Source organism: Myotis nattereri, assembly GCF_964212035.1.
Source record: "Myotis nattereri genome assembly, chromosome: 2".
In the NCBI taxonomy this organism is placed as follows: domain Eukaryota; kingdom Metazoa; phylum Chordata; class Mammalia; order Chiroptera; family Vespertilionidae; genus Myotis; species Myotis nattereri.
The window spans coordinates 44,359,998-44,382,988 of NC_138076.1; the positions used below are offsets into that span (position 1 = coordinate 44,359,998).

At 39.9% G+C, this 22,991-nt stretch overlaps 1 protein-coding gene across 1 annotated transcript in view; it reads left to right on the forward strand.

Moving 5' to 3' along the window:
- Positions 1-439: 439 nt before the first annotated feature.
- Positions 440-22,991, forward strand: part of DCT (dopachrome tautomerase) — a 30,739-nt gene continuing 8,187 nt past the window's right edge. The window contains exons 1-6 of the mRNA XM_081082357.1: positions 440-744; positions 6,022-6,321; positions 8,829-8,929; positions 9,067-9,233; positions 11,588-11,767; positions 13,351-13,486. Of these exons, the coding sequence (XP_080938483.1) occupies positions 450-744; positions 6,022-6,321; positions 8,829-8,929; positions 9,067-9,233; positions 11,588-11,767; positions 13,351-13,486 (1,179 nt within the window). The 5' untranslated portion in view covers positions 440-449. The remainder of the gene's footprint in view (positions 745-6,021; positions 6,322-8,828; positions 8,930-9,066; positions 9,234-11,587; positions 11,768-13,350; positions 13,487-22,991) is intronic.

The window sequence follows — 22,991 nt, forward strand, 5'->3', positions numbered from 1 at the left end:
TGAGTTCAAGGCAATTAAAGTCATGGGCTAAGGAGTAAAGGAGGGGGGTTAAAAATACCAGCATAATAAGTAGTATGACTGGAGTGCTTTGCAAATTAACTCAATTAGACAAAGCCTGATTTAACGGGGAAGATGGTGAGAAGCGCTACCCTCATTAAATCTGGCTGTTAGAGGCGCTTCTATAAAATTAAATTTGTTTGAGTTGTTTGGATCACATAAAATAGTCTGTGCGTGTGCATGTACACACGTGCACATGCGTGGGTTCTGTGATTTTGTGGGTATTTTTTAAAGAGGAGAGGAACAGACCGCAAAACAAAAATATACAAAAACAAAACAAAACAACAAAAACAAACAAAAATAAAAAAACGGAGTGAATGCTCAAGAGCTCGAGTGGAAGACAAGAAGAAAGCAGTATAGGAGGAGAGAGAAAGTTCCCGGATTGTAAAGCCATGCGCTCTCTTTGGTGGGGGCTTCTGCTCAGTTGGCTGGGCTGTGGAATGCTGCCTGGAGCCCGGGCCCAGTTCCCCCGGGTCTGCATGACGGTGGCCAGCCTGGTGGCCAAGGAGTGCTGCCCGCCGCTGGGTGTGGAGCCGGCCAACGTCTGTGGCTCTCAAGAGGGCCGGGGCCAGTGCATGGAGGTGCAAGCCGACACCAGGCCCTGGAGTGGTCCTTATGTCCTAAGAAACCAGGATGACCGAGAACGGTGGCCACGGAAGTTCTTCAACCGGACCTGCAACTGCACAGGTGAGGCAGACCCCCAGGGGGGAGACCTGGCCTGCCCCTAACTGAGTGGGGAGGGCCCAGTTGGGAAAGGAGCCCCAGCGAAGAGACGGCTAGGCCAGGCTCTGCAAGGCAATCCAAGTTTGTTTCTCGTAGGGAGCAAATTGAGGAAGGCTAATGTCTTGCTTAGATTCTTCGCGCCCTCTAGTACATGTAGTTCTGGAATCTAAGTAAATATGACATGAGCCAAGCCTGGCTATATGAACTCATGCCAACATACCATTGGCTTGTCTGTTGGAAGCTACAGGGCGCAGGAGTCAGCTTTGAAAGCCAGAGCAAGTCCTTTCACGATGGAGTCAATGCCCTCTCCCGAAATGGGTTTGCGCTTGTTGAAGAGAGGGGCGGGTGAGGTTGGCATCTGGAAGACGGGCGTGGAAGGCAGGTGTTCTGTAGTCTGAGTGTCCGAGTTTTGAATGATTTCGACAGGTCTCACGCAGGGGGACGTTATGCCTGGGTGGGTCGTAACTTTGCCAAAGCTGGAGAGATGTGGTGGGGCCAAGCTGTCTCTGTGATCTGCGGAGGGAGGATTGTTATCAGAGAGCAATGGCTTTTCTCTCTCTTTTCTGGGTTCGATGTGGGCATTTCACAGTTGCGCAGTGTCCCTCTTTTTGGCCTTGGTCTCTCTTATGATCCGTTTCTTTGAAATCTCTGCACACTTCTTAAGCTTCTGGCTCTTCTGAGCCTTCTCAGGTCCTCCTCACTGGGCTCCCTCCATGCCCAGCAGCTGTGACAGCCATGGCAAACTTTCAAAGGTGGGCAGGGCATTTGAAACACAGAAAACATAAGCGGCAACTTTAGCAAAGCCCTTTGACACTGTCCTGCATGTCCAGCTGCATAAGGAGTTTTCCTTTTAAAATTATGTTGTACTATATTTTTATATGACACCAAAACCCTGGAAAATACAGATAATTGAACTACGTAAGGTTGTAAAAAGTAAACTAAGAGAATGTACAAAAGATTGTGATATTAAAGTAGGAGTGATGTTGGTATTTTTAAACTTTAAAAATAATTCTGGCTTTATAGTCATTTTGTAGTCATATTGTTAAATCTATGACTCAAAGAAATTATTAATTTTGCCTTGAGTATTAATTGTGACCAGGATTTTTTAATAGCATATTGAATATTACTGTCCATTTTTCTAAACCAATTGAGCATTTGTTCCTATAGACATCATCTCATAGGTACTCATGGCTTTGCAGTCTAATGAGAAACAGCAGGTTTCATATTACTTGGGTGATTGGAAACCACACCACACAGTAATTTCTTTGTATGGACTGAATCAAAATTTCTTCCAGAACACTTATTTCCGGATCAATCAATGTTAGAGTACCGCAAGTACACAGGTTGGAAATCTCTGAGACAGAAGGTATTAAGAAATCAGATATAAATGTCCATTCTTCTTATCACCATCTACTTTATCTTTTTGACCTGTGTTACAAGTTTTTTTTAAAAAAAGATGGGGATGGGAAGAACAGAGAGCAGCAGAATAGAAGGGATAATTGTAATTTCTCTTTCCTGAGGGAATGCTTATAAATATTTCTCTAGAAGTGACAGAAACTTGGGGTCACGGTGGCCTACATTCAAAACATAAAAGGGATCCCCTGCTCTGAGGAGGATAAACATACCTATGAGGCAGAGGGCCAGGAACGGGGCCTGTCCTGTAAGTCCAGACTATCAGGACCTCTCATGTCCATAAGCCAGTCAAAGGAAGCAGGGCTTCCTCAAGGTGTGTGGTGTATGGTCTCCCACTCCAGCCATTGTCACGGCCATGACTGCTTCTGAGACCCACTACCAGGTTATGGCTTACCCCCTCTTCCATGAGCTGATTTATCCAGACTCATACAGGACCATAGTTCTTTCCATCCTCACTTTGGATGGCTCCACTTACACTGGGGAGATGGTCTTTTTCTTTGGGTCTCAGGGCACCAGACTAAGTCCTTAGTGACTGAGCTGGAAAGTTATTTAGTAGGTACAGTAATCACTGTGATGTGTCATATGTCCCAAAGCAAGACACATGTCTTTCCGTGAATTCTCCCTAAAGAGTGAGTTGCTTGCCTTCCTAGGGTAGCTTTTTCATGGTTTAGGAGCCAGTCTTTACGATTTAAAACTAATCTTGAGTGCTCCAAAGCCCTCTTCTCTGGTAGCCTCATAATTACTTTGCAAATAGGACCTTTGGAATTCACTGGGGTCACCCAAAATTTAAAGAAGTATAGCCTTAGCCAGTTTGGCTCAGTGGATAGAGCATCGGCCTGTGGACTGAAGGATCCCAGGTTCAATTCCAGTTAAGGGCACATACCTCGGGTGTCCATCCGGGACCCTGGTTGGGGTGTGTGCAGGAGGCAACCAATTGATGCGTTTCTCTCACATCGATATTTCTATGTCTTTCCCTTTCTCTTCCACTCTCTCTAAAGATCAATGGAAAAATATCCTCAGGTGAGGATTAAAAAAAAAAAAAAAGAAGTATAGATTAGCTTCTGGCAAATAGGCTACTGATGACCTTGAACTTTGTTAAATCAGTGGAAAAATAAGCACACCATTCATCTATTGCTGGACATTTAGGTTGTTTCCACATCTTAGCTATTGGGAATAGTGCTGCAATGAACGTGGGGACACTAATATTTCTTCGAGACCTCAATTTCAATTCCTTTGGATAAATACCCCAAAGTGGGATTGCTGGATCATATAATAGTTCTATTTTTAAGTTTTGAAGAACATTCATACTGTTATCCATTAGCAGTTGCCCCATTTTGCATTCCCACCAATAGTGCACAAGGTTTCCAAGCAGTATATATGTGCAACTGAATACTATTCAGCCAAAAAAGGAAGAAAATTCTGCAATATGTAACACATGGATGAACCTGGAGAATATTTTGCTAAAGAAATAAATCAGTCACAGAAAGACAAAAACTGCATGACTCCACTTATATGAGTTATCTAAATTAATCAGATTGAGCAACATAACTGACAGTTCTATAGCTTTGTACCTACAATAATGTATTACACACTTAAAAATGTAAGTGTTCTTACCACACAAAAAATAAAAATGAAAATAAAAATTAACACCATAGTTTCTATGATCTTGAAGTTGGTAAAATATTTTAGCCTATTTAATTAAAATAAATGCAAACTCCGAGGGGGGGGGGTGTACTCTAAATTATGTGCTCAAATTCTCTAGAGAGAATTTCTCATTTCTCTATTCTCTGTGGGGATAAATTGAAAACAAAAGTTATTGAACGTAATTGTCAGGAAGAGCTGAATTTCAGGAGACTTAGCCATTCACTTTATAAGTCATACCTGCCACATGGCTTTTCTGAGACTAACCAGTTGCAGCTGTGTCTTTCGACTTTTGAAAAACATGCACACCAAATAGTTTTTGAATAGTTGTCTGAGAACTTCTTGTTTGTACAAGTGACTAAGTGCCTCCATTTTCCAATCTCTGGAATGGGGATAATGATGAAACCACACCTGTAAAATCCTTTTGAGCTCTGTAGATGAAAGGCCCTATGTGAGTATAAAGTATTGTTATTAAAATAATAGAATCTCTAATTAAAAGGAATAGCTATTTAGAGCTCCTTATAAATCCACTAATCGGTGGTCTTTAAGCTTATTTAGTCTAATAGCTTTCTGAGGTTGAGCTGATGTAGTTCGTGTAGGAACGTGCATTGTTTGGTTGCCCTTAGTCTCTTTCCATTTTTATCCCAGTCCTAAGTAGATATTGGACTTCATCTTTTTAATTTTATTTTTTGCTGAAGGACATACTCAGTGCTAGATAGATTGGTATCTAGAGATTCTTTATTTTTTCTTTCTCTTCATTTCTAAAAGGGCCCTCTGTTTTTTTTGTTGTTGCTATGGTGGATTAAGGGGGGAAAAAACCATGTTAAATTGATGTAAGGAACTACTAGGAAGTCTAAATTAAAGATATAAACATTTGGGCTCTAGGGTTTTAAATTGTTGCACTTTTCAGTTGTCATCAGCAATTTAACTGATTTTTGAGATCAGGTTTAGAAGCTAAAAAAATGAGAAGGATCTGCAGAGCTTTGGAATATTTTCTCTGAGACATGATATAACATGAATTTTTAATTTTTTTATTTTTTCAATAATAGTTGATGTACAATATTTTTTTTTGTTCATCCTCACCTGAGGATATTTTTCCATTGATTTTTAGAGAGAGTGGAAGGGAGGGTAAGAGACAGAGAGAAACATTGATGTGAGAGAGACACATCGATTGGTTGCCTAGTTCTCATTCTCTGGGTTGAAAGAGCAGAGACATTTGTGCAAACACAGGGAACCCGCAGTGATTTGCACTTCCTGACACCAAGGCAGCTAATTCACCTTTATGACCTGCCAGTCTTCATTGATTTTGCATTAACTCTGTCTCCTTTGTGAAATGAACCAACTTTCTTAATGTTAGCTTTCACCTGAATTCTTGGAAATCGCTTATATATGTTGGTTTCACTTTTAACTTAGTGTATATTCTCTCCTCTAAACCAATGAGCTGTCTTGTGTCAGCCTTTTAGTGTATGCCACAGGATAGCGGGGCTCAGCAGGTGGACATTGAGGCTGCCGCTCGGTCTCAGGCAGGGAGATAGAGAGAATTGGGAAGGGACACCCTGCATGACCCATGAGAGGAAGGAGAGCACAGGTGACAACATGCGCTTAGATTGCTAGTGCTATCATAAGAAAGCACCACAGACTAGCTGACAGAAATTCATTTTCTCACGGTTCTGGAGGCCTAACGTCCAAGATCAAGATGTTGGCAGGTTTGGCTGTCTTCTACCTGTGTCATCACTATCTGAGCAACTATCTGTGTTTAACTTTCCTCTTCTTATAAGGACACCAGTCATAGCAGATTAGGGGGCCACCCAAATGACCTCCTTTTAACTTAATTATCTCTTCAAAGACCCTGTCTGCAAATACAGTCATATCGTGAGGTCTTAGGGGTTAGGACTTCAACATATTAGTTTGAGGGGGAGACACAGTTGAGTCCATAACAGCATGTAATACACTTGATATCCTGTTTCTTTGCAGGAAAAATTTCTAGGGAACACTCTAGTGTCCAGTTCACTTTGAGATACAAACATTTCAAGAGAGTAAGGGAAGGAAATTGGCTTTCTTTTCCCCCTTGCAAGCACCGTCATCTTCTCATCCATTCTATCCCAAAGTTCAACTTCAGACATTTATTCCAAAGGACATAAACTTACTTCTTCCATCTCCCCCTCCCCCCCATCCCCAATACTCTAGGAAACTTTGCTGGCTTTAACTGTGGAGACTGCAAGTTTGGCTGGACTGGCCCCAACTGCGATCAGAAGAAACCACCAGTTATTCGAAAGAACATTCATTTTTTGACCCCTCAGGAGAGGGAGCAGTTCTTGGGTGCCTTAGACCTCGCGAAGAACACCACACACCCTGACTACGTGATCACCACGCAACACTGGCTGGGCCTGCTTGGGCCCAACGGGACCCAGCCACAGATCGCCAACTGCAGCATTTATGATTTCTTTGTGTGGCTTCATTATTATTCTGTTAGAGATACATTATTAGGTGGGTTTTCCCCTTAGATTAATGCATATTATCAACAGTTTGTGTTTGGGGGGTGAGGTAGTTGGATGGAAAGTAATTTCAGACAAGTTAATTAACAAGAGCACAACCTGAAGGAAGGGGTAGGTGTGTGAAAAGTCAGAGAACTGTCAAATGCTGCCTAAAGTTAGGCTGGAGCAGTTTCTTCCTGCACATCAGCTGCAGACATTTGAAAATGTTCTCTCCTATAGTTTGTGTTTGAGTTTGAAGTCCAATCTTGTCTACAAAGCTATTAATTCTCAAAAGCAAGAGATGGTGAATTCAAGGCAAATTCCTTTAAAAAATAGTTTTATTGAATTTAGAGAGAGAGTGAGAGAGAAACATTGATATGAAACATTGACCAGCAGCCTCCTGCATGCCCCCTACTGGAGATAGAGCCCAAAACCAGGGTATGTGCCCTGACCAGGACTTGAACTGGCCACCTGTCAGTGCCAATTAAGCCACACCAGCCAGGGCAAGGCAAATTTCTTTTGATTCCAGGAGAAAACATTTTTAAATCTGGCCATGGGAGCCCTCTCTGACCTTTTCTTCAAATTAGAGGAATTAACTAAACACATGCTAAACCATGTGACACTTCTTTGGGCAGAATTAGAGTGTGTGTTGGAAGCATGTCATTACCAGTAAAGTCACGTGTATTAGTCTTTAGACTCCCAGGTCATTATCTACAGTGCCCACGCCCTGCTGGGATCCCCAGGGTTTTTCTGGAGTTGTATTGTCAAGAAAAAGCATAGCCACAACAATGTAGTGTTCCTTCTGGCTCAGTGATTGGACTACAGTTACGTTTGATGCTTGAGAAAATGGTGCCTTGCCCTTCTGGATCCTAAAAATTGGGGCTTGGGTAGGACTTGGAATGGGAGGAACTTCATTAACCTAGTACAGCGGTTCTCATCCTGTGGGTTGCGACCCCTTTGGCGGTCGAACGGCCCTTTCACAGGGGCCGCCTAAGACCATCCTGCATATCAGATATTTACATTACGATTCATAACAGTAGCAACATTACAGTTATGAAGTAGCAACGAAAATAATTTTATGGCTGGGGGGCGGTCACAACATGAGGAACTGTATTTAAAGGGCCAGAGGGTTGAGAACCACTGATCTAGTAGGTTCTGCTCCATCCTCAGTCGTTTTTGACTCAGGTGAAAGCCATAAACCCTAGTTTGTTCCAGAGCGGCTTGAGTCCATTCCAGGGTCTGCTCAGAGCAGTTCTGAACCTTTGGTTATACCTGCGATTATTCCCACTTTGGGAGACCCTCACTGGGGTGAGGGTTCATGAGGACATGAAGCTCACTTTGAATAGTCTCCTTCTTATTTGGAATTTTCTGTCCCCATGTTTATCACTGGTTCCCCATCACTTGATTTTCCCTCATCATTTTTTTTTTAATTTTAACTTTAATTTTTTGAATTAAAACAAAATTTTCCATTACAGTTGACATACAATATTATTCTCCCTCATCATTCTGTTTTGAGAACTTTAAACTTTTTCTGGGTTAAAACATTTAAAAAGGGCTGCACAGCCAACAGCAGCAACTGCAGTCCTTTCCTCCATGTGTCTTTAAAACACTTGCCTCTCAAGTACGCATCTGTCTTTCTCTATCGATAGATAAGGAGGCTCTTCTGGCAATAAACCTTTATAGCTTTCCCGTCCTGACTCTGAGGAATTTTTGCTTTATGAGAGGCTAGTCTCTCAAGAGTAAAAGAAAAACTATAGTTTCTGGTCGTATCTAGGAATTAAATTTATATTCATGTCTCTTCTGCTCCCTGAAGTTATTATAGGTACTTTGAAAAAGAACTAAAGTTAGCTAAAGTTTCTACATAACCATCAAAAGCTGTTATGAAAGGGGGAAGAAGGATGGAACAGGCAGCAGGGAGGTCATTAAATGGCCCACAACTTTTCAGTAAAATTGGCATTTCCAGTGGCCAGCCAAGTTGGTTTGAATGTATTTTTCTCTCTTCTAGTGTTGGCCACACTTGTCAGCCAGTAGTTCTAACTGATTGATGGCTAAGGCAAAATCCGTGAAAGTTCTTTTTGGTTATATAAATGCTGAATTAGACAGTGCATTAGAAGATGCTTTATTCTTAATTAATCCTTCCCTTGTAAATGTATTCATTTGTAAAGAATCGGTTAGAAAATATCTTTTAAAAATATATTTCACTTAGGTCTTAATGATCTATTCCTTTGGAGATTCTGATTTCATTAAATATATAACATGAACTTTTAAAGCTGAAAGTGACCTGAATTTCTCTGGGTCTCCGTTGACATTCAAACTTTTGAGAGTTGAAGAATTCACCCTAAAAGTGCCAGTTGATTCTGAAATGATTCTGTTGTTGCTTTCAGAAAGATAAATGACAAAAACAATTATTTTGGACTAAAACACCATGGATTTATTGGCTTTGCAGACACATCCTAGGTAAGGTTTAACTTTTTAAAAACTCTGTTCTGTGGCGTCTAATTAGTGTCCCAATTGTTTTAGGACCAGGACGCCCCTACAAGGCCATTGATTTCTCACACCAAGGACCCGCCTTTGTCACCTGGCATCGGTACCATTTGTTGTGGCTGGAAAGAGATCTCCAGGTTGGTGAAAACCATACTTTTGGTTCCTTACATTTTGTTATACATTTGGTGAAGACCCATAACATTCTTTGCATTATATGCTTTCCTGTTCTATCTGATGGCTGGATTAAGTGACTAGGCATGTCCTTTGCTTTCAGCGACTTATTGGCAATGAGTCCTTTGCCTTGCCCTACTGGAACTTTGCCACTGGGAGGAATGAGTGTGACGTGTGTACAGACCAACTGCTTGGGGCAGCAAGACAAGATGATCCAACTCTGATTAGTCAGAACTCAAGATTCTCCAGCTGGGAAATTGTCTGTGATAGGTAATCACACCTGACACTGGGTTTTCTTATGTCTGAGAGATGGCGAGTCACTTTATATTTCTGTCTCTAGTGCATGTTGGGTTCTGTTTACATGTTTCTGCAAATGACTTTCCTGGGGGAGGTAGGATTTTTTAAAATTCTAAACTCTTTAATAAAAAATAGAGGCATGGCCCTGGCGGTGAGGCTTAGTTGGTTCGAGTATAGTCCCATGCACTGAAAAGTCACATACCCAGGTTGTGGGTTTGATACCCGGTAGGTCTCTCCCTCTCTCCACCCCCTCCATTCCTTCCTCTTTAAAATCAATAAGAAAGCATATTCTTGGATGAGGATTTTAAAAAAAGTTATGAAAGTCACATTTGTGAGTTGAATGTGCTTGGCCATCATTTTGAGATCAACTATTTTAGCACCAGTCATATTCTAAGCACTGTAATAATGCTGGGGATATAAGAGTGAATAAAATATAGCTTTTAAAAAATATTGTTTTATATTTACAAAGATGGAATGCTTGTAAATAAATTACAATACAAGGTGGGAAGTATCATAATAGATGTATGTGCAAAGCCAAGGAGAGGAGTGGGGAAAGACTCTAAGAGACAGAGATGATTATTCTGAGACTTTAAGGAGGCACAGACCTCAACCAAGTAGAGGAGGGTGGTAAGTGTGTCCTAGGTGGAGGGAATATCATATATGAAGCTAGAAAGTCTTTGGAAGCAGTGTGGTGTGGCTGGACCACAGGGTGCTGGGAGTTGAGAGGGATTGGGGAGGACAGGCTGTAAGTACTAAAGAACACAGAAGAAGGTAAGCAGCCTGCAGCCCAGGAAGAAGTCTGTCCTCAGTGAGTCCTTGAATTTGTTTCTCTTTCCTGGCACAGATCTCAGAAAAAAATTTCCCAAGAGGATTTCTTTATTCATTTGCTTCTTACAAAATCCTGTTTTTAACCCTGCTGAGCTAGCTCCCCTGTCCAGGGCACAAAGCTTCAATGTCAACACCCCTGACCCGGGGCATGTGCGTACTTTCAGGGGTGGAAGCCTAGCTTGCAGGATCCCATTGCTCTTTCCTAAGCTTTTGCTACAGCCCTATGAACAGCGCTCCCCACCACAGGGGGACGTTAACAAGTGCCTTTTACGGGACTTAGCATAATTTCATAAAGCACCATTTCTTTTAATGTCTTGAGGTATTAATAGGTGGTACGTGACAGAGTTTTCTATAAATTTAGGGAATGCTGGCTAAAAAAGTTTTTTTTTTTAGTTTCAGAATGTCTCAGGGCTTTTCTTCTATAAGCGAATTATTACTCTTCAAGAGGGGCCTACACTTATGTGACCCTGGCACCCTTATTTCACAGACCACCTCACTGGAACACACTTGGGAATGCTGCCTTGGAGGCCTGCTTGGGATTCCCCCCCCCCCCCCCCCCCCCCCCGCCGCCTAGTGTAGGGACTGGCCGCTCTCATCCTCCTGTGCGCTGATTCTATCCCCACATCCCTGGTAGCATCCATTAAAACCCACACAGAAACAGCTCTAAACTGTTATTTCTCTCAGTGGGGTGGCATTCTGATGGTGGAATGTCAGACCACCACAGGCCTGGGGAATATAATCTTTTAGGGGCATGGGACTTCCTCAGCCTCCATGTTCATGACATGACCATCCCCACTGCCCTAGAGCATTTGCTAATGCAGCGCTTGCCCCAATACCTCCTCTCTGTATTGTTTTATCTGTTTTCACTCTGACCACCTCCATTTGCCTTCAGTTGGCCTAAATGCTTTCCTAGCTTTCCTAGTACATAGGCCCTTCTGCCCCAACTGGCTTAGCTTGTATAGTACTGGTCACCCTCTTCTCTCTTCAGTCACTCAAGATTCAAAGGCACATAATAGGAATCAACATCTTATCTGTAAGCCCTCTTACAGTCTCTCCAGTGGAATAGTAAGTACCATGATTATGCATATCTATTCACATATTATAGTTTTGCATCTATGTTTTTGAAAGTCTTTAATACATAATTACTTTTGGAGGTAGTACTTTTACCACATATCTTTGACCCTTTAAGGCAGGGGTCCTCAAACTACGGCCTGCGGGCCACATGCAAATACAAATATTGTATTTGTTCCCGTTTTGTTTTTTTTTTACTTCAAAATAAGATATGTGCAGTGTGCATAGGAATTTGTTCATAGTTTTTTTTTAAACTATAGTCTGGCCCTCCAACGGTCTGAGGGACAGTGAACTGGCCCCCTGTTTAAAAAGTTTGAGGACCCCTGCTTTAAGGTAACTGTAATACATTTTATTGTATGCTTGGACCAAAGTTATGATACTATCGACACATTAAGACATATTCTTTGCAATCCCCGTACAAATCTTAGCTTAGATGACTACAACCGCCGGGTCACTCTGTGTAATGGAACCTATGAAGGTTTGTTGAGAAGAAATCAAGCGGGGAGAAACGGTGAGAAATTGCCATCCTTAAAAGACATAGAAGATTGTCTGTCTCTCAAGCAGTTTGACAATCCTCCTTTCTTCCAGAACTCTACCTTCAGCTTCAGGTATGTGCTCTGAGCTGTGTAAGACGGGCACTTGACAACACTTAGGTTTTCATGCTCGTGGTTGAAATGAATTGAAAGGAAATTCAGGTGTTAGGAGACAAAACTAAGTAATGAAGGGGCTTGATAAGAGGGGATAACCAGGAATTAGTGCTAGAAAAGTCATCATCCACCCACTATAATTAATAGTGCAGTTTTAATAATTTAGCTATTTAGAACCATTTTTAAATATTTCTAATTTCTGTACACATATAGGTATAGTCTTCAGAACCAGGGAACCTCATCAACTATAGTATTTTTAAAATATTGCCAAAATAATTTTGCTCATGATCTTTCTTATACTTTTCTGTCTTTTTTTTTTTTTTTAAATCTGCCTGCCATAGACCTTAAAATGGGGGTCTGATATCTCAGAGGGGAAGTACAGGCTCCATGCAACTCAAATTATAACACAGCAATAACATTACTATGCTTGAAATTTAAAGGCCAGCTAATAATTCTCTCCCTCTAAATAAACTTTAAGAATTATGAGAAATATGTATGTATGTATATAAGTAATATTTTAAACAAAGATAAATGAGACTCCAAAAAGAAATGGTGGATAGATTCATAGTCTTCTCTCAAACTTGGTTTTCTCTCTTTTCTGTGTATAAATTATATAACTGATGGGTTATTTGGGGCCAGGGTGTGGGTAGACTGAACTTAAATGCAGAGGTTGTGCTAAGTGTAACAGGTCTCAGGGTCTGTGATGGGCTGGCACAGTCCTCAGGGTAGTGTCAAAGGTGACATAAAGGGCAACTTTTAAGATTATCTTGAAAAGAAACATGCATTAGTTTTCCATTGTGATAAAAATGCTTTTTGACACAGATTGCATTCCTTATAGATTTAAGGGAATGGTTCTCAAAGTGTGGTGCTCAGACAACCATAATGGGCATCACCTTGGAACTGGCTGGAAATATAAATTGGTAGGACCCCGCCTGAACCTACTGAATCAGAAACTCTGGAAGTGGGGTATGAAATAAGTGTTTTTCTCCAGTGATGCTGTTATATGCTTAAATTTGAGGATCACTGAGTTAGGGTATGGACACTGAAAATGGAAAGGTTAAAAAAAAAGAAAGGGAAATTTGGGGATATGTTTAGAACACTGAATATATATTACAGTCAAGCTGCAGGTCTATTTAGTTGAGAAATAGGAATATAAGAGTATATGTTGATTTAAAAACATTTACTGATCACAGACCATGTGCTGGGTGTGGTACTAAGTCCTGTTAATAAAACTCAGAAGAAAACTGCTCTCTAGGAGTTCATTTCCTGGCCTGGGAGACAGATGTGAAGGTAAAAATTGTCATACAGACACTAAAGAGATACAACCCAATTGAGCAGGTGCAGAACCAGCGCTGAATAAGAGTTCCCTCCCCTTAGAGGAGATCATCATGAACGGTTTGGGCTACTTTTTAGTTAATGAGCCATGGCAGAGCTCCCCATTTCCCTACCCAATCTCAAATTAGAAGATGATTCAGCAGGCTGGGGCAAAAGAAAAGCCTTTATCAATTCGTGAGTGTTGTTGCTGACATACCCATTCCTCTCAGGAATGCCCTGGAGGGGTTTGATAAAGCAGATGGAACCCTGGACTCCCAAGTGATGAGCCTTCATAATTTGGTTCATTCCTTCCTGAACGGGACAAATGCTTTGCCACATTCTGCAGCCAATGATCCCATATTTGTGGTAAGTTCAAAGCCTCAGCATAGATGAAAGATTTTCTACATTATATGTTGACTTTATTTGCTTTTCAATAAGATTGAAGTTTGGTATGTGTTTTATTCTCTGTGTAACAATGGGATGTATGCCTATGTAAATTAATTTTAATCTGCACCATTGGTGTGGTTAGAGAGCATTTGAAGTCCCCTTATCAGAAACTTGTGCTTTGGAGATGGTAAGCTTTGGAATGATCCTAGATAGGAGGTTACCGTCCAGAAATTAGCCTAATGATATTAAATATTATGTCATAATTTAGCATAATTTATACCATAAGTCAGCATAAGGAGAAATGATTTCTAATTGGTGAACTTAGTGGCATTGAAGAGAAGTGGTGGGCTGCAAGGACTTTGCAGACACCATGACCCTTGCAGGAAGTCCAGCAATCTGGCATCTTTGAAGCAGCACACACGGTCCAAAGCTCTAATTGGTGTTGGGTTCTGGTCACCTCGCTTCGCAAAGCATTCTGATTGAGCTTGGCTGCTCCAGCTGTCAGATATCATTGTGTCCACTTCAGAGTGAATCTTCCATGCAAGACACTTGCCAGAGGAGAGCATGGATGTCCCTGGGTGCACAAGAACAGGTTCTTTCATTTATTTCTGTGTCTACTTGCTAATAAGTGTTTGTAGGTTTACTAGAATTTGGTCTTATACTTGCTGTCCTTGTTACGCACCACCTAGTAGCAAATCTACTCGAGATGGGGGACATATGGCCACTACCCCCTTCACCCCCCTGCCCCAGTTGCAGGAGCTTCTGATATAGTATAAAAGAACCTGTTAGAGCTGAAATGACAAATGGAGCTGGGTCTGTTGCAAACCGGAAGGTGTATTCTTTGCTCCTGTTGTTACTAGATAGAAATTGGGTCTGCATCAGGTCTGACTCTGGCTGGCCTGTAGCTTGTGGGTTCTTGATTTAGTTTAGGAAAGATTTTATAACACGAGTCCAGGTGATTTTGAGAATACGCTAATTAAAGCCGGGGAAAATAAAACAAGAGCTTACAATAGAAGAAGCAACAGGAAAGCTAGGCAGGGCTGCTTTGGCTCCCTAGAAATTTTATGAGAAAGAGGTGAGGTGAAGTGGGCTGCTTTGACTCACTACAAAGTCAGAGAAAAGTGGGCCTTGGGGACAGGTTCAGGGGGTCAGCCTGGGATGAGCTGCCGCTGCCTATTGCTCTCCTGGTTGCAAGTCTCATGGGGAGCCTTAGAGTTTAGGAGATGAAGACCTGAGGGGCAAGAAAGGTGTGGGTGTGTTCCTGGGAGTAAGAATGTGCCCTGGGTCCTTCGCCTTGAGGGCTTTAAAGGGAGTTTAAGGAAGGTCTTAGGGGAGGATCTCAGCAGAATATTCATCAGCTTTATGCTGATACACCAAAAGGAGATTTATTCCCTTAACTTAATCCTTCATTGGTTGTGTTGGAACAAATGGCAGTAATCGGATTTCTGTTATCTATCTTCCTGAGTAGGTTGATTTAAGCTATTTGCCCTCTGCTTGGGGAGGAAAAGTGTAAACCATTTACTCTTAAGTGTCCTTGGTAACAGAAGAGAGGGTTTTGTGATTTACTAGATAGCTGTAAACTGCTTGGCCTTTTAACTGTCTGTCTCCCTTTCTCTGTTCCACTTGCCCTGGCTTACTCACCTAATCTTGGATAGATGGTTTCAGAGCAATTAAAGAAGAAATTTCCCTCTTTTTTTATTTTGCCAGTATTTTGAGTTTATATTATTATTCAGAGAGAAGGAGTGGACTCCTGGTGTGTCCTCAGAAGAACACTAATCCTATCATCTAAAGGTCTCACCTTTTTGACTTCATTTAACCTTAATTACCGCCCTATGGGCCCCATCTCCAAATATAGTCACATTGGAGATTAAGGCTTCAGCATATGGATTTGGGGGAGGATGGAGTCACAATTCAGTCCATAGCAAAGTGCATCCTGAAACCATCAGTGTATAGCAGTTTATTTTTCTGGACTCCTGGGAGGCCACATGACTAAATCAAAAGCGCACAGGATTACAAATCAAATCAGTTTCACTCAGTCCTGCCTTGGGCAGTGTGGGGGCCTCACTGAACTATGTAGAGCCTCTGTCTGGTGTTGGGTAAAAGTGTTGTGTTCCTTAAAGCAACTCATAATAAATTAGGGTATTATGAAGGCACTATAGAAACTGTCAAGTGCAACATGAATATCTCAAGAATATCAATGTGTTTTATAGTAGTTGGTGGGAAAGAATTAGAAAACTGTGTATTGCATTTGAATTTCCAAACCTCAATTAAGATTCATCTTGTTCTCTTTAGCAGACAGTTGTGCCTTAAGGTGATTTACTGACAAGACAAAGTCAGAGGTATTTCAAAGATGATTATTATTTTTACTCCATCCAGAGTACAAAAAGAAGGAGATTCGAAGAGGGAGGGTAAAGGTATAGCTGCCACGACTCTCAGCTTGCCTGGTGGTGTGAAGGCTGAGGGAGTGTTCTGGACTCCCAGATAGATAAAAGCATGGTAAGAGAGAGCCGTAAGAAATCCCGAGACGGAAGCAATTGCTGGAGCTGTTCCCTCTTTCTAAAAAATGTTTCTCCCACCTGTGTGGTAGCAATAAATGAAGGGTTTGTCACAAATGTGAACTATTGGTCCCAACCATTAATAAGAAGGGGTGAGGGAAAGCTTACCTGTTAGGTCTCCTCAGCCATCTTTGCTCTTCTGTAAGATGTCTGCCTTGTTCTAACTTGGTATTTCACTCCATTATTTTGGCTATCACCTCAGCCATCAGCTTATACCTATGCATTTCTGGTGCTTACCTTCTCTGCTATATAGTTATACTTCTATTTATCTATACTATATATCTTTAAATAAGTTTTTATTAAAACATACATATTCTTTCCTTTAATTTTATTTTTCAATTGCAGCTGACATTAAATATTATTTTATATTAGTTTCAGCTGTACAGCAAAGTAGGTAGACAGTCGTATATTTTACAAAGTGATCCACCCCTGATATTTGAAGTACTCACCCACCTGGAATCATACATAATTATCACAATATTATTGACTATATTTTCTATGCTGTACCTTATAGCCCCATGATTATCCTGTAACTACCAATTTGTACTTCTTAATCCCTTCACCTTTTTCACCTAGCCCTCCACCCCCTTCCCCTCTGGCAACCATCAGTTTGTTTTCTGTATCTATGAGTTTATTTCTGTTTTGTTTGTTCATGTATTTTGTTCATATAAGCGAAATCATATGGTATTTGTCTTTCTCTGCCTGACTTATTTCACTTAGCACATGACCCACTAAGTCCATCCATGCTGTTGCAATGGTAATATCTCATTCTTTTTTTTTTTATGGCCTAAAACATACACTTTCAATTGTGTATCATTTGTACACACCATTTATATTCATAAGAAAAAAATGGCACAATACTCCTTATCCAGTACTCCAAAATATGATGAGTAGAAAAGCAGAATCCTCTGACAAATAGAGAATTATGGCCCAAATCTTTCTCTCCTACTAAAGGGAATAACGATGATCCTAGCAATTTGATTTTAAGCATCCTAAGTCTCAAGGACTGCTGTGTCTTATTTCCTCCTTTTGAGAAAGCCCAGTGAGTGTACACAGCTTGGCAACATTTTTCTCCGAGTGGCCAGATAACAAGTATTTTAGACTTTGCAGGCTGGACAATCTCTGTTGCAGCTACTCAACTCTGCCATTGTAGCATGAAAGCAGCCATAGACAATGTATGAACAAATGAGAGTAGTGTTCTAATAAAGCTTTATTTATAAAAATGGGTGCTAAGTCCTATTTGGCAACAGGCTTTAGTTTGCTAACACCTGCTCTAAGGATCAATGTCCCTCCTCTACAATAGGGATATCTCTTTAGTCAGATTTCTCTCCCTGTTCTAGTTGGAAGCCCACCTTATGACTTTATGGATGAGGAATTCCATGACTTACCTGTAGTTCAAAGATACTAGATGTTTAATCAACATTGTCTTCATTACTTTTAATGCCTTTAATATTTAAATTTTGATTTTCTTTGGGATATGTTATGTGCATAAAAATAAACAAAAAGCCCCAGCCTTTCTTTGAAGGCACTGAAGGAATAATGTCTTAGCACTAGTTCCAGAACTCACAAATAGTGTAGTCTATTTACAAAGAGTTTCATTTTAAAACCAATTTGGCCTTAAATGAGTCTTCACATATTGAGAGCCAGGTTAAAGCATTTAAGTGAACAGAGTTATAGCTTCTGGAATTTCAAATTCATGAGGCAATTCACGCAAATATACTGAATGCATTTATTAAAATTATTTTGTGTGAAATCTCTTCAAGCAAGAGAGGTATAAAGTTATATGTAATCACAGTAATGAGTAAAAGAAGGTATAATGATAAAATCAGAAAAAAATCTCTGAACTAAGGTCTAAAATTCTAATAATTTCTAAAATAATTGAAGGAAATGCACATATTTATCATGGAAAATAAGATTAGGTCACAGCTAAATGGTGCTGTCTTCTATTAAATATAGATATAACCTAGGGAAAGAAAAGGAGGAAACCTAATAGACTGTAGAGTTAAATAGTTGAGTCAGCTGCCATAAAAGTAGCTAGCTATGTTAGAGACCGGTAATTCTCTACCCAATTTCTAAGGATACTGTTCTTAAAGTGTACATGTGTTATCCTTTAATTAATTAATTTATTTTTAAAATATATTTTTATTGATTTCAGAGAGGAAGGGAGAGGGAGAGATAGATAGAAACATCAATGATGAGAGAGAGAATCATTGATTGGCTGCCTCCTGCACGCCCCCCACTGGGGATTGAGCCTGCAACCCAGGCATGTGCCTTTGGCCAGAATCGAAACTGGGACTCTTCAGCCTGTAGGCTGAAGCTCTATCCACTGAGCCAAACCTCTTTGGCTATTATCCTTTTAGAAAGTACACTGGCAAGTTCTAATTCTTTCTATTCCTCAGTGGCTGGGGAATGAGCAGGTTGCATGGTTAATACCCACTGAACAGCTTGTATTTGTTCTCTACCTTTTACACTGAAATTTTAAAGGTAATAAGACATACAAATAGCCTTAATTTCATAACACTGGCATTTCCTAACATTGACAGTCAATTGAATAAGGTAGGAATTTAGGAATCTAAAGCAAGAAAAGAGAAAACGAGTTTCTGAAAACAAAGACCTGATGGATTACACTAGGTTAATCCTGCAAGATCCCGTCTGACTCTACTATTCTAGGCTGCAGTAAAATTAGTAATATTAATAATTAGTAAAAATAACAAGTATAAAATATCTCAGAGTCAATATGATTTCAGTTGCAATTTTAAAAAAGGAGTACATAGGACAATGCTTTTCTCTCCCCAAGAGTGAAGCACTTATAAAAATAGATCTATTTTACTTATCTTTCTTTAAAAAGTCATAATTAAACTAGTACTTTGAGTAACATTTAATTTTAAATTTTAAAATAGATAATGCACGTAAGTGGTTGCAATGTAAAGGCACAATTTGAAGAAACTATCCACAAGTATCTCCCAGCTCTCCAAGATCATTTCCTCTGTTCTCCCTGATTTGATTTATTGTTTTATTAATATGAACACATATGTTTAAAGATTTCTTCCTACTTTTTTACTTATATGGTAGCATACCACAGACACTTCTGTGACTTCATTTATATTTTCCTATTCTAAATCACTCCATACCAGTTTTCTTTTTTACTCCATATCAGGCTTTCTTATCCCTTTTCATTTTTTTAGGGATGTATGGTAGTCTATAGAATGGATTTACCCTACAATTTTTAATCAGTCTCCTATTGATGAGCATTTGGGTGATTTACTAGTATAATCTTTTGCTTTACAAACCATGCTGCAATAAGTGAATATGTAGGGTAAGTTGAGAGACTAGAATCGCTGGGTCAAAGATTAAATAAATGTCTTTGAAATTTTTATAGATACTGCCAAATTGCTTTCCCTCCTACCAGCTGTGTAGCAGAGTGACAACTTTTCTGCTCTCTCTCATTAGTACAGCGTGCTATTATACTTTGTAATCTTTGCCAATCTGATAGGTGAAAATGGTACTTTAGTAAGTTTACTTTTTCTTTCTCTTCTTATAAATGACGATCAGCACCTTACAGTGGTTCTCAACCTTCCTAATGCTGCAGCCCTTTAATACAGTTCCTCATATTGTGGTGACCCCCAACCATAAAATTATTTTTGTTGCTACATCATAACTGTAATTTTGCTACTGTTATGAATCATAATGTAAATACCTGATATGCAGGATGTATTTTCAGGGGCCGAGACCTATTTGAAAAACCATTTGCATTTCCTTGAGCTGTCTATTAGGATAATGACTTCTGGGAAGAGAAAAAAATGGTTTCTTAAAAGAATTAGTAAAAGAGATCTTTATGTAAGTTAGTAACAAAATACAACATGTGCTTTTGATATCTTACTTTTCATGAAAACCTAACACTGTTCATATAAAATGTGTTTTGCAGTTTTCACTAGCTTATGAGGAGCTAATGTGATCACTGACACCATAGCTAACCTCCAGAACAGTGCCTGGCACTTAGTAAGATGCTCAATAAATTTTTGTTAGGACAATGTTATGCTATTGAGTATCTATTAATGTGTCTCTATACAAGATGTTATGCAAACGTAATCTTTTAACTTCACAAAAATGTGTATGATAAACTACTCTCTTTATTTTACACGTGGGGAAATGAGAATTCAGAGGGGCTAAGACTTGAGTGTAAGGTCATATGAACCAGTAAGTGACCATACAGAGAACAAAAGAAAAGTTTCGTACTTGAACCTTTCCCCATGTCGTGTTTCTAGCTATAATTTTCCCTTTTATCATTTTAGACAATTCTAAATTTGATCCTTTCATAATTGCTTTCATTATAGCTGAGGAAATGTAGTCTTGTTAGATCATGTTAATAGGAATTAACATTAATTGGTAAAGGACAGGTTTGAACAATTTTGCTTGACAGGGCATTGGTTTTACGATGAATAAGCATTCACATTTTAAAAATGCCACATTTGCTTATTTAATTTATGTATGTTATACATAAATTCATAAGTAGTATAACCTCTTGGTGAGTTTTATAAGAGCTAAGGTGCCAGAGAGGGTGGCTGGCCACCTGCTTGGGCAGGCTTCCCAGGGTGGCAGGATTGCTATAGGCTCAGTTTGGGGAATACGGTTTTTTGTTTTTTTTTTTAACTTGGCAGGTGCTAAGTGGCTAGATGGAGTTGAAGGGGTCCTCTTCAAATCTAGACTTTATAAGGACAAACCCATGCTCTATTGCGAAAAACTAAACCTGTACAAAGAGATGAACTATAAACACTACATTATTGTTGAAATTAAGTAGTATAATGGCAAACAATAATTTATATACAAATCTAAGATGGTCTAGCATTGATTTTTGAGTTACTCTCTCCTAGAAATTTGGTGGTTCCTTAGCCATGAATGGCCTGGAAGTGTCTCAGCTATCTAGAATCTCTTCTAACATCACCCTGGCTCTTTCTTCAACCTGTATTGTCTGGTTATGAGGAATCCTGAACTGGTCACTTATTAAAACATATATTTTTATTGATTTCAGAGAGGAAGAGAGAGATGGAGACATCATTAATGAGAGAGAATCATTGATTAGCTGCCTCCTGCATGCACCTGACCAGGAATTGAACTGTGACATCCTGGTTTGTAGGTTGATGCTCAACCACTGAGCCATGCCAGCTGTGCTGGTCACTGCTTTTAAAGCCGACATACTAATAGCAGAACCTTCTTGTAGCCCTGTTGACACCTGTTTAAAGTTGAACCCTTAAACTACAAGTTTCCTTCCTGCAGGATTTAGCAACTGAATTTTAATGCTGTTGATATTTCTTTTAGTATGCAAGCTATTATATCTTGTATATATTTTATATATACGTATATATATTTTGAATGCAACGTTATTAAACAAATCTATACAGAAAGTGTGCTTTCCCTAACTATATAAGTCCTCCAAATGCCTGAAAAACACCTCCTATTCTGTCTGCTCAGGATGCTCTGTCTGAGAGGGTGCATAGGGAAGGATAGAAAGAAAATTACAGTACGTCCTCACTTAAGGTCATCAATGAGTTCTTAGAAAGTGTGACTTTAAGTGAAATGATGTTGTAACAAAACCAATTTTAGCCGAAACCGGTTTGGCTCAGTGGATAGAGCGTCGGCTTGCGGACTGAAAGGTCCCAGGTTCGATTCCGGTCAAGGGCATGTACCTGGGTTGCGGGCACATCCCCAGTAGGAGATGTGCAGGAGGCAGCTGATCGATGTTTCTCTCTCATCGATGTTTCTAACTCTCCATCTCTCTCCCTTCCTCTCTGTAAAAAATCAATAAAATATATTTAAAAAACAAACAAACCAATTTTAATGTAGGCTAAGGGATAGAAACAAGAGTTAAGTTCTTGTGGCATATTTCTGGTCACAAAAACATCACCAAATTTCTAAATAAAGACCCCCAACACTCCTAACATTAAATATTGAAATAAATGTGAGCTATTCATACATTTAAGAAAGATGAGTAAAACGAAGATAACTATTCTCCAACTTGCTTGTTCCAGTTCAGGGTCGCAGGTGGGTGGGGCCTATCGCAGCAGCTCAGGGCACAGGGCAAACACCCATCCTGGACAGGATGCCCTGTGCCCTCAGGGCACAGGGCACACTCACGCACAGACCCACACTCTCTCAGCCGGGCACAAGGTAGACAACCTACTTCCCCTACCAGGCACATTTTTGTAATGTGGGAGGAAACTGAAGTTCCCCCTCAAAAAACCCATGCAGACATGGGGAAAACATGCAAACTGCACACAGACAGTGGCCCTGGCTAGGAATCGTTTTTTCTTTCTTTCTTTGTTTTATCAATGCTATAACAAAATGACGAATAAAACAACATTTTTGAAGACCTACTGTATATGTAGAAATTTGGACCCAATGTTTTTATTATGTCATCTACCTTAAGTTCTAAATTGGAATTTCCCATATGGAACTGTGGTCTCTCTTGGGACTCAAGCACTCACACGTAAATTCTCAGAGGGCCAGAGCATTAGCATGTTACTACAGTAAGAGCTACTCTGAATCGAATGATATCTCTGGATAGCAAATTGAATCCAAATGCTGAACATCGTATGCTGGTCTTCGGTAATGTACAGATGTCTTTGCAGCCAGCCCCCGGTTCTTATGGTACTGTTCTTCCAGATGCAAATAGTCTTGTCATGCCACCAGTGTGGCAAGGTTCTGAACTTGCAACCATCTTAGTTAAGGTTAAGTTTAATGGTAATTTCATCCCCCACTGATCTTGAAGATATGCATTTTTTTTTCTGTAATTTATTAAGTTTCTTTATGCCTGTAAGTACAATAGTTGTTGATTCATTGCTTTCTTCTGCATGGGTTACATTAAAGTTTTTTTTACCTTAAAAGCCCATGCAATTACATTTTCTTCAATAGTGCCTCCAAGTTAAAATTTG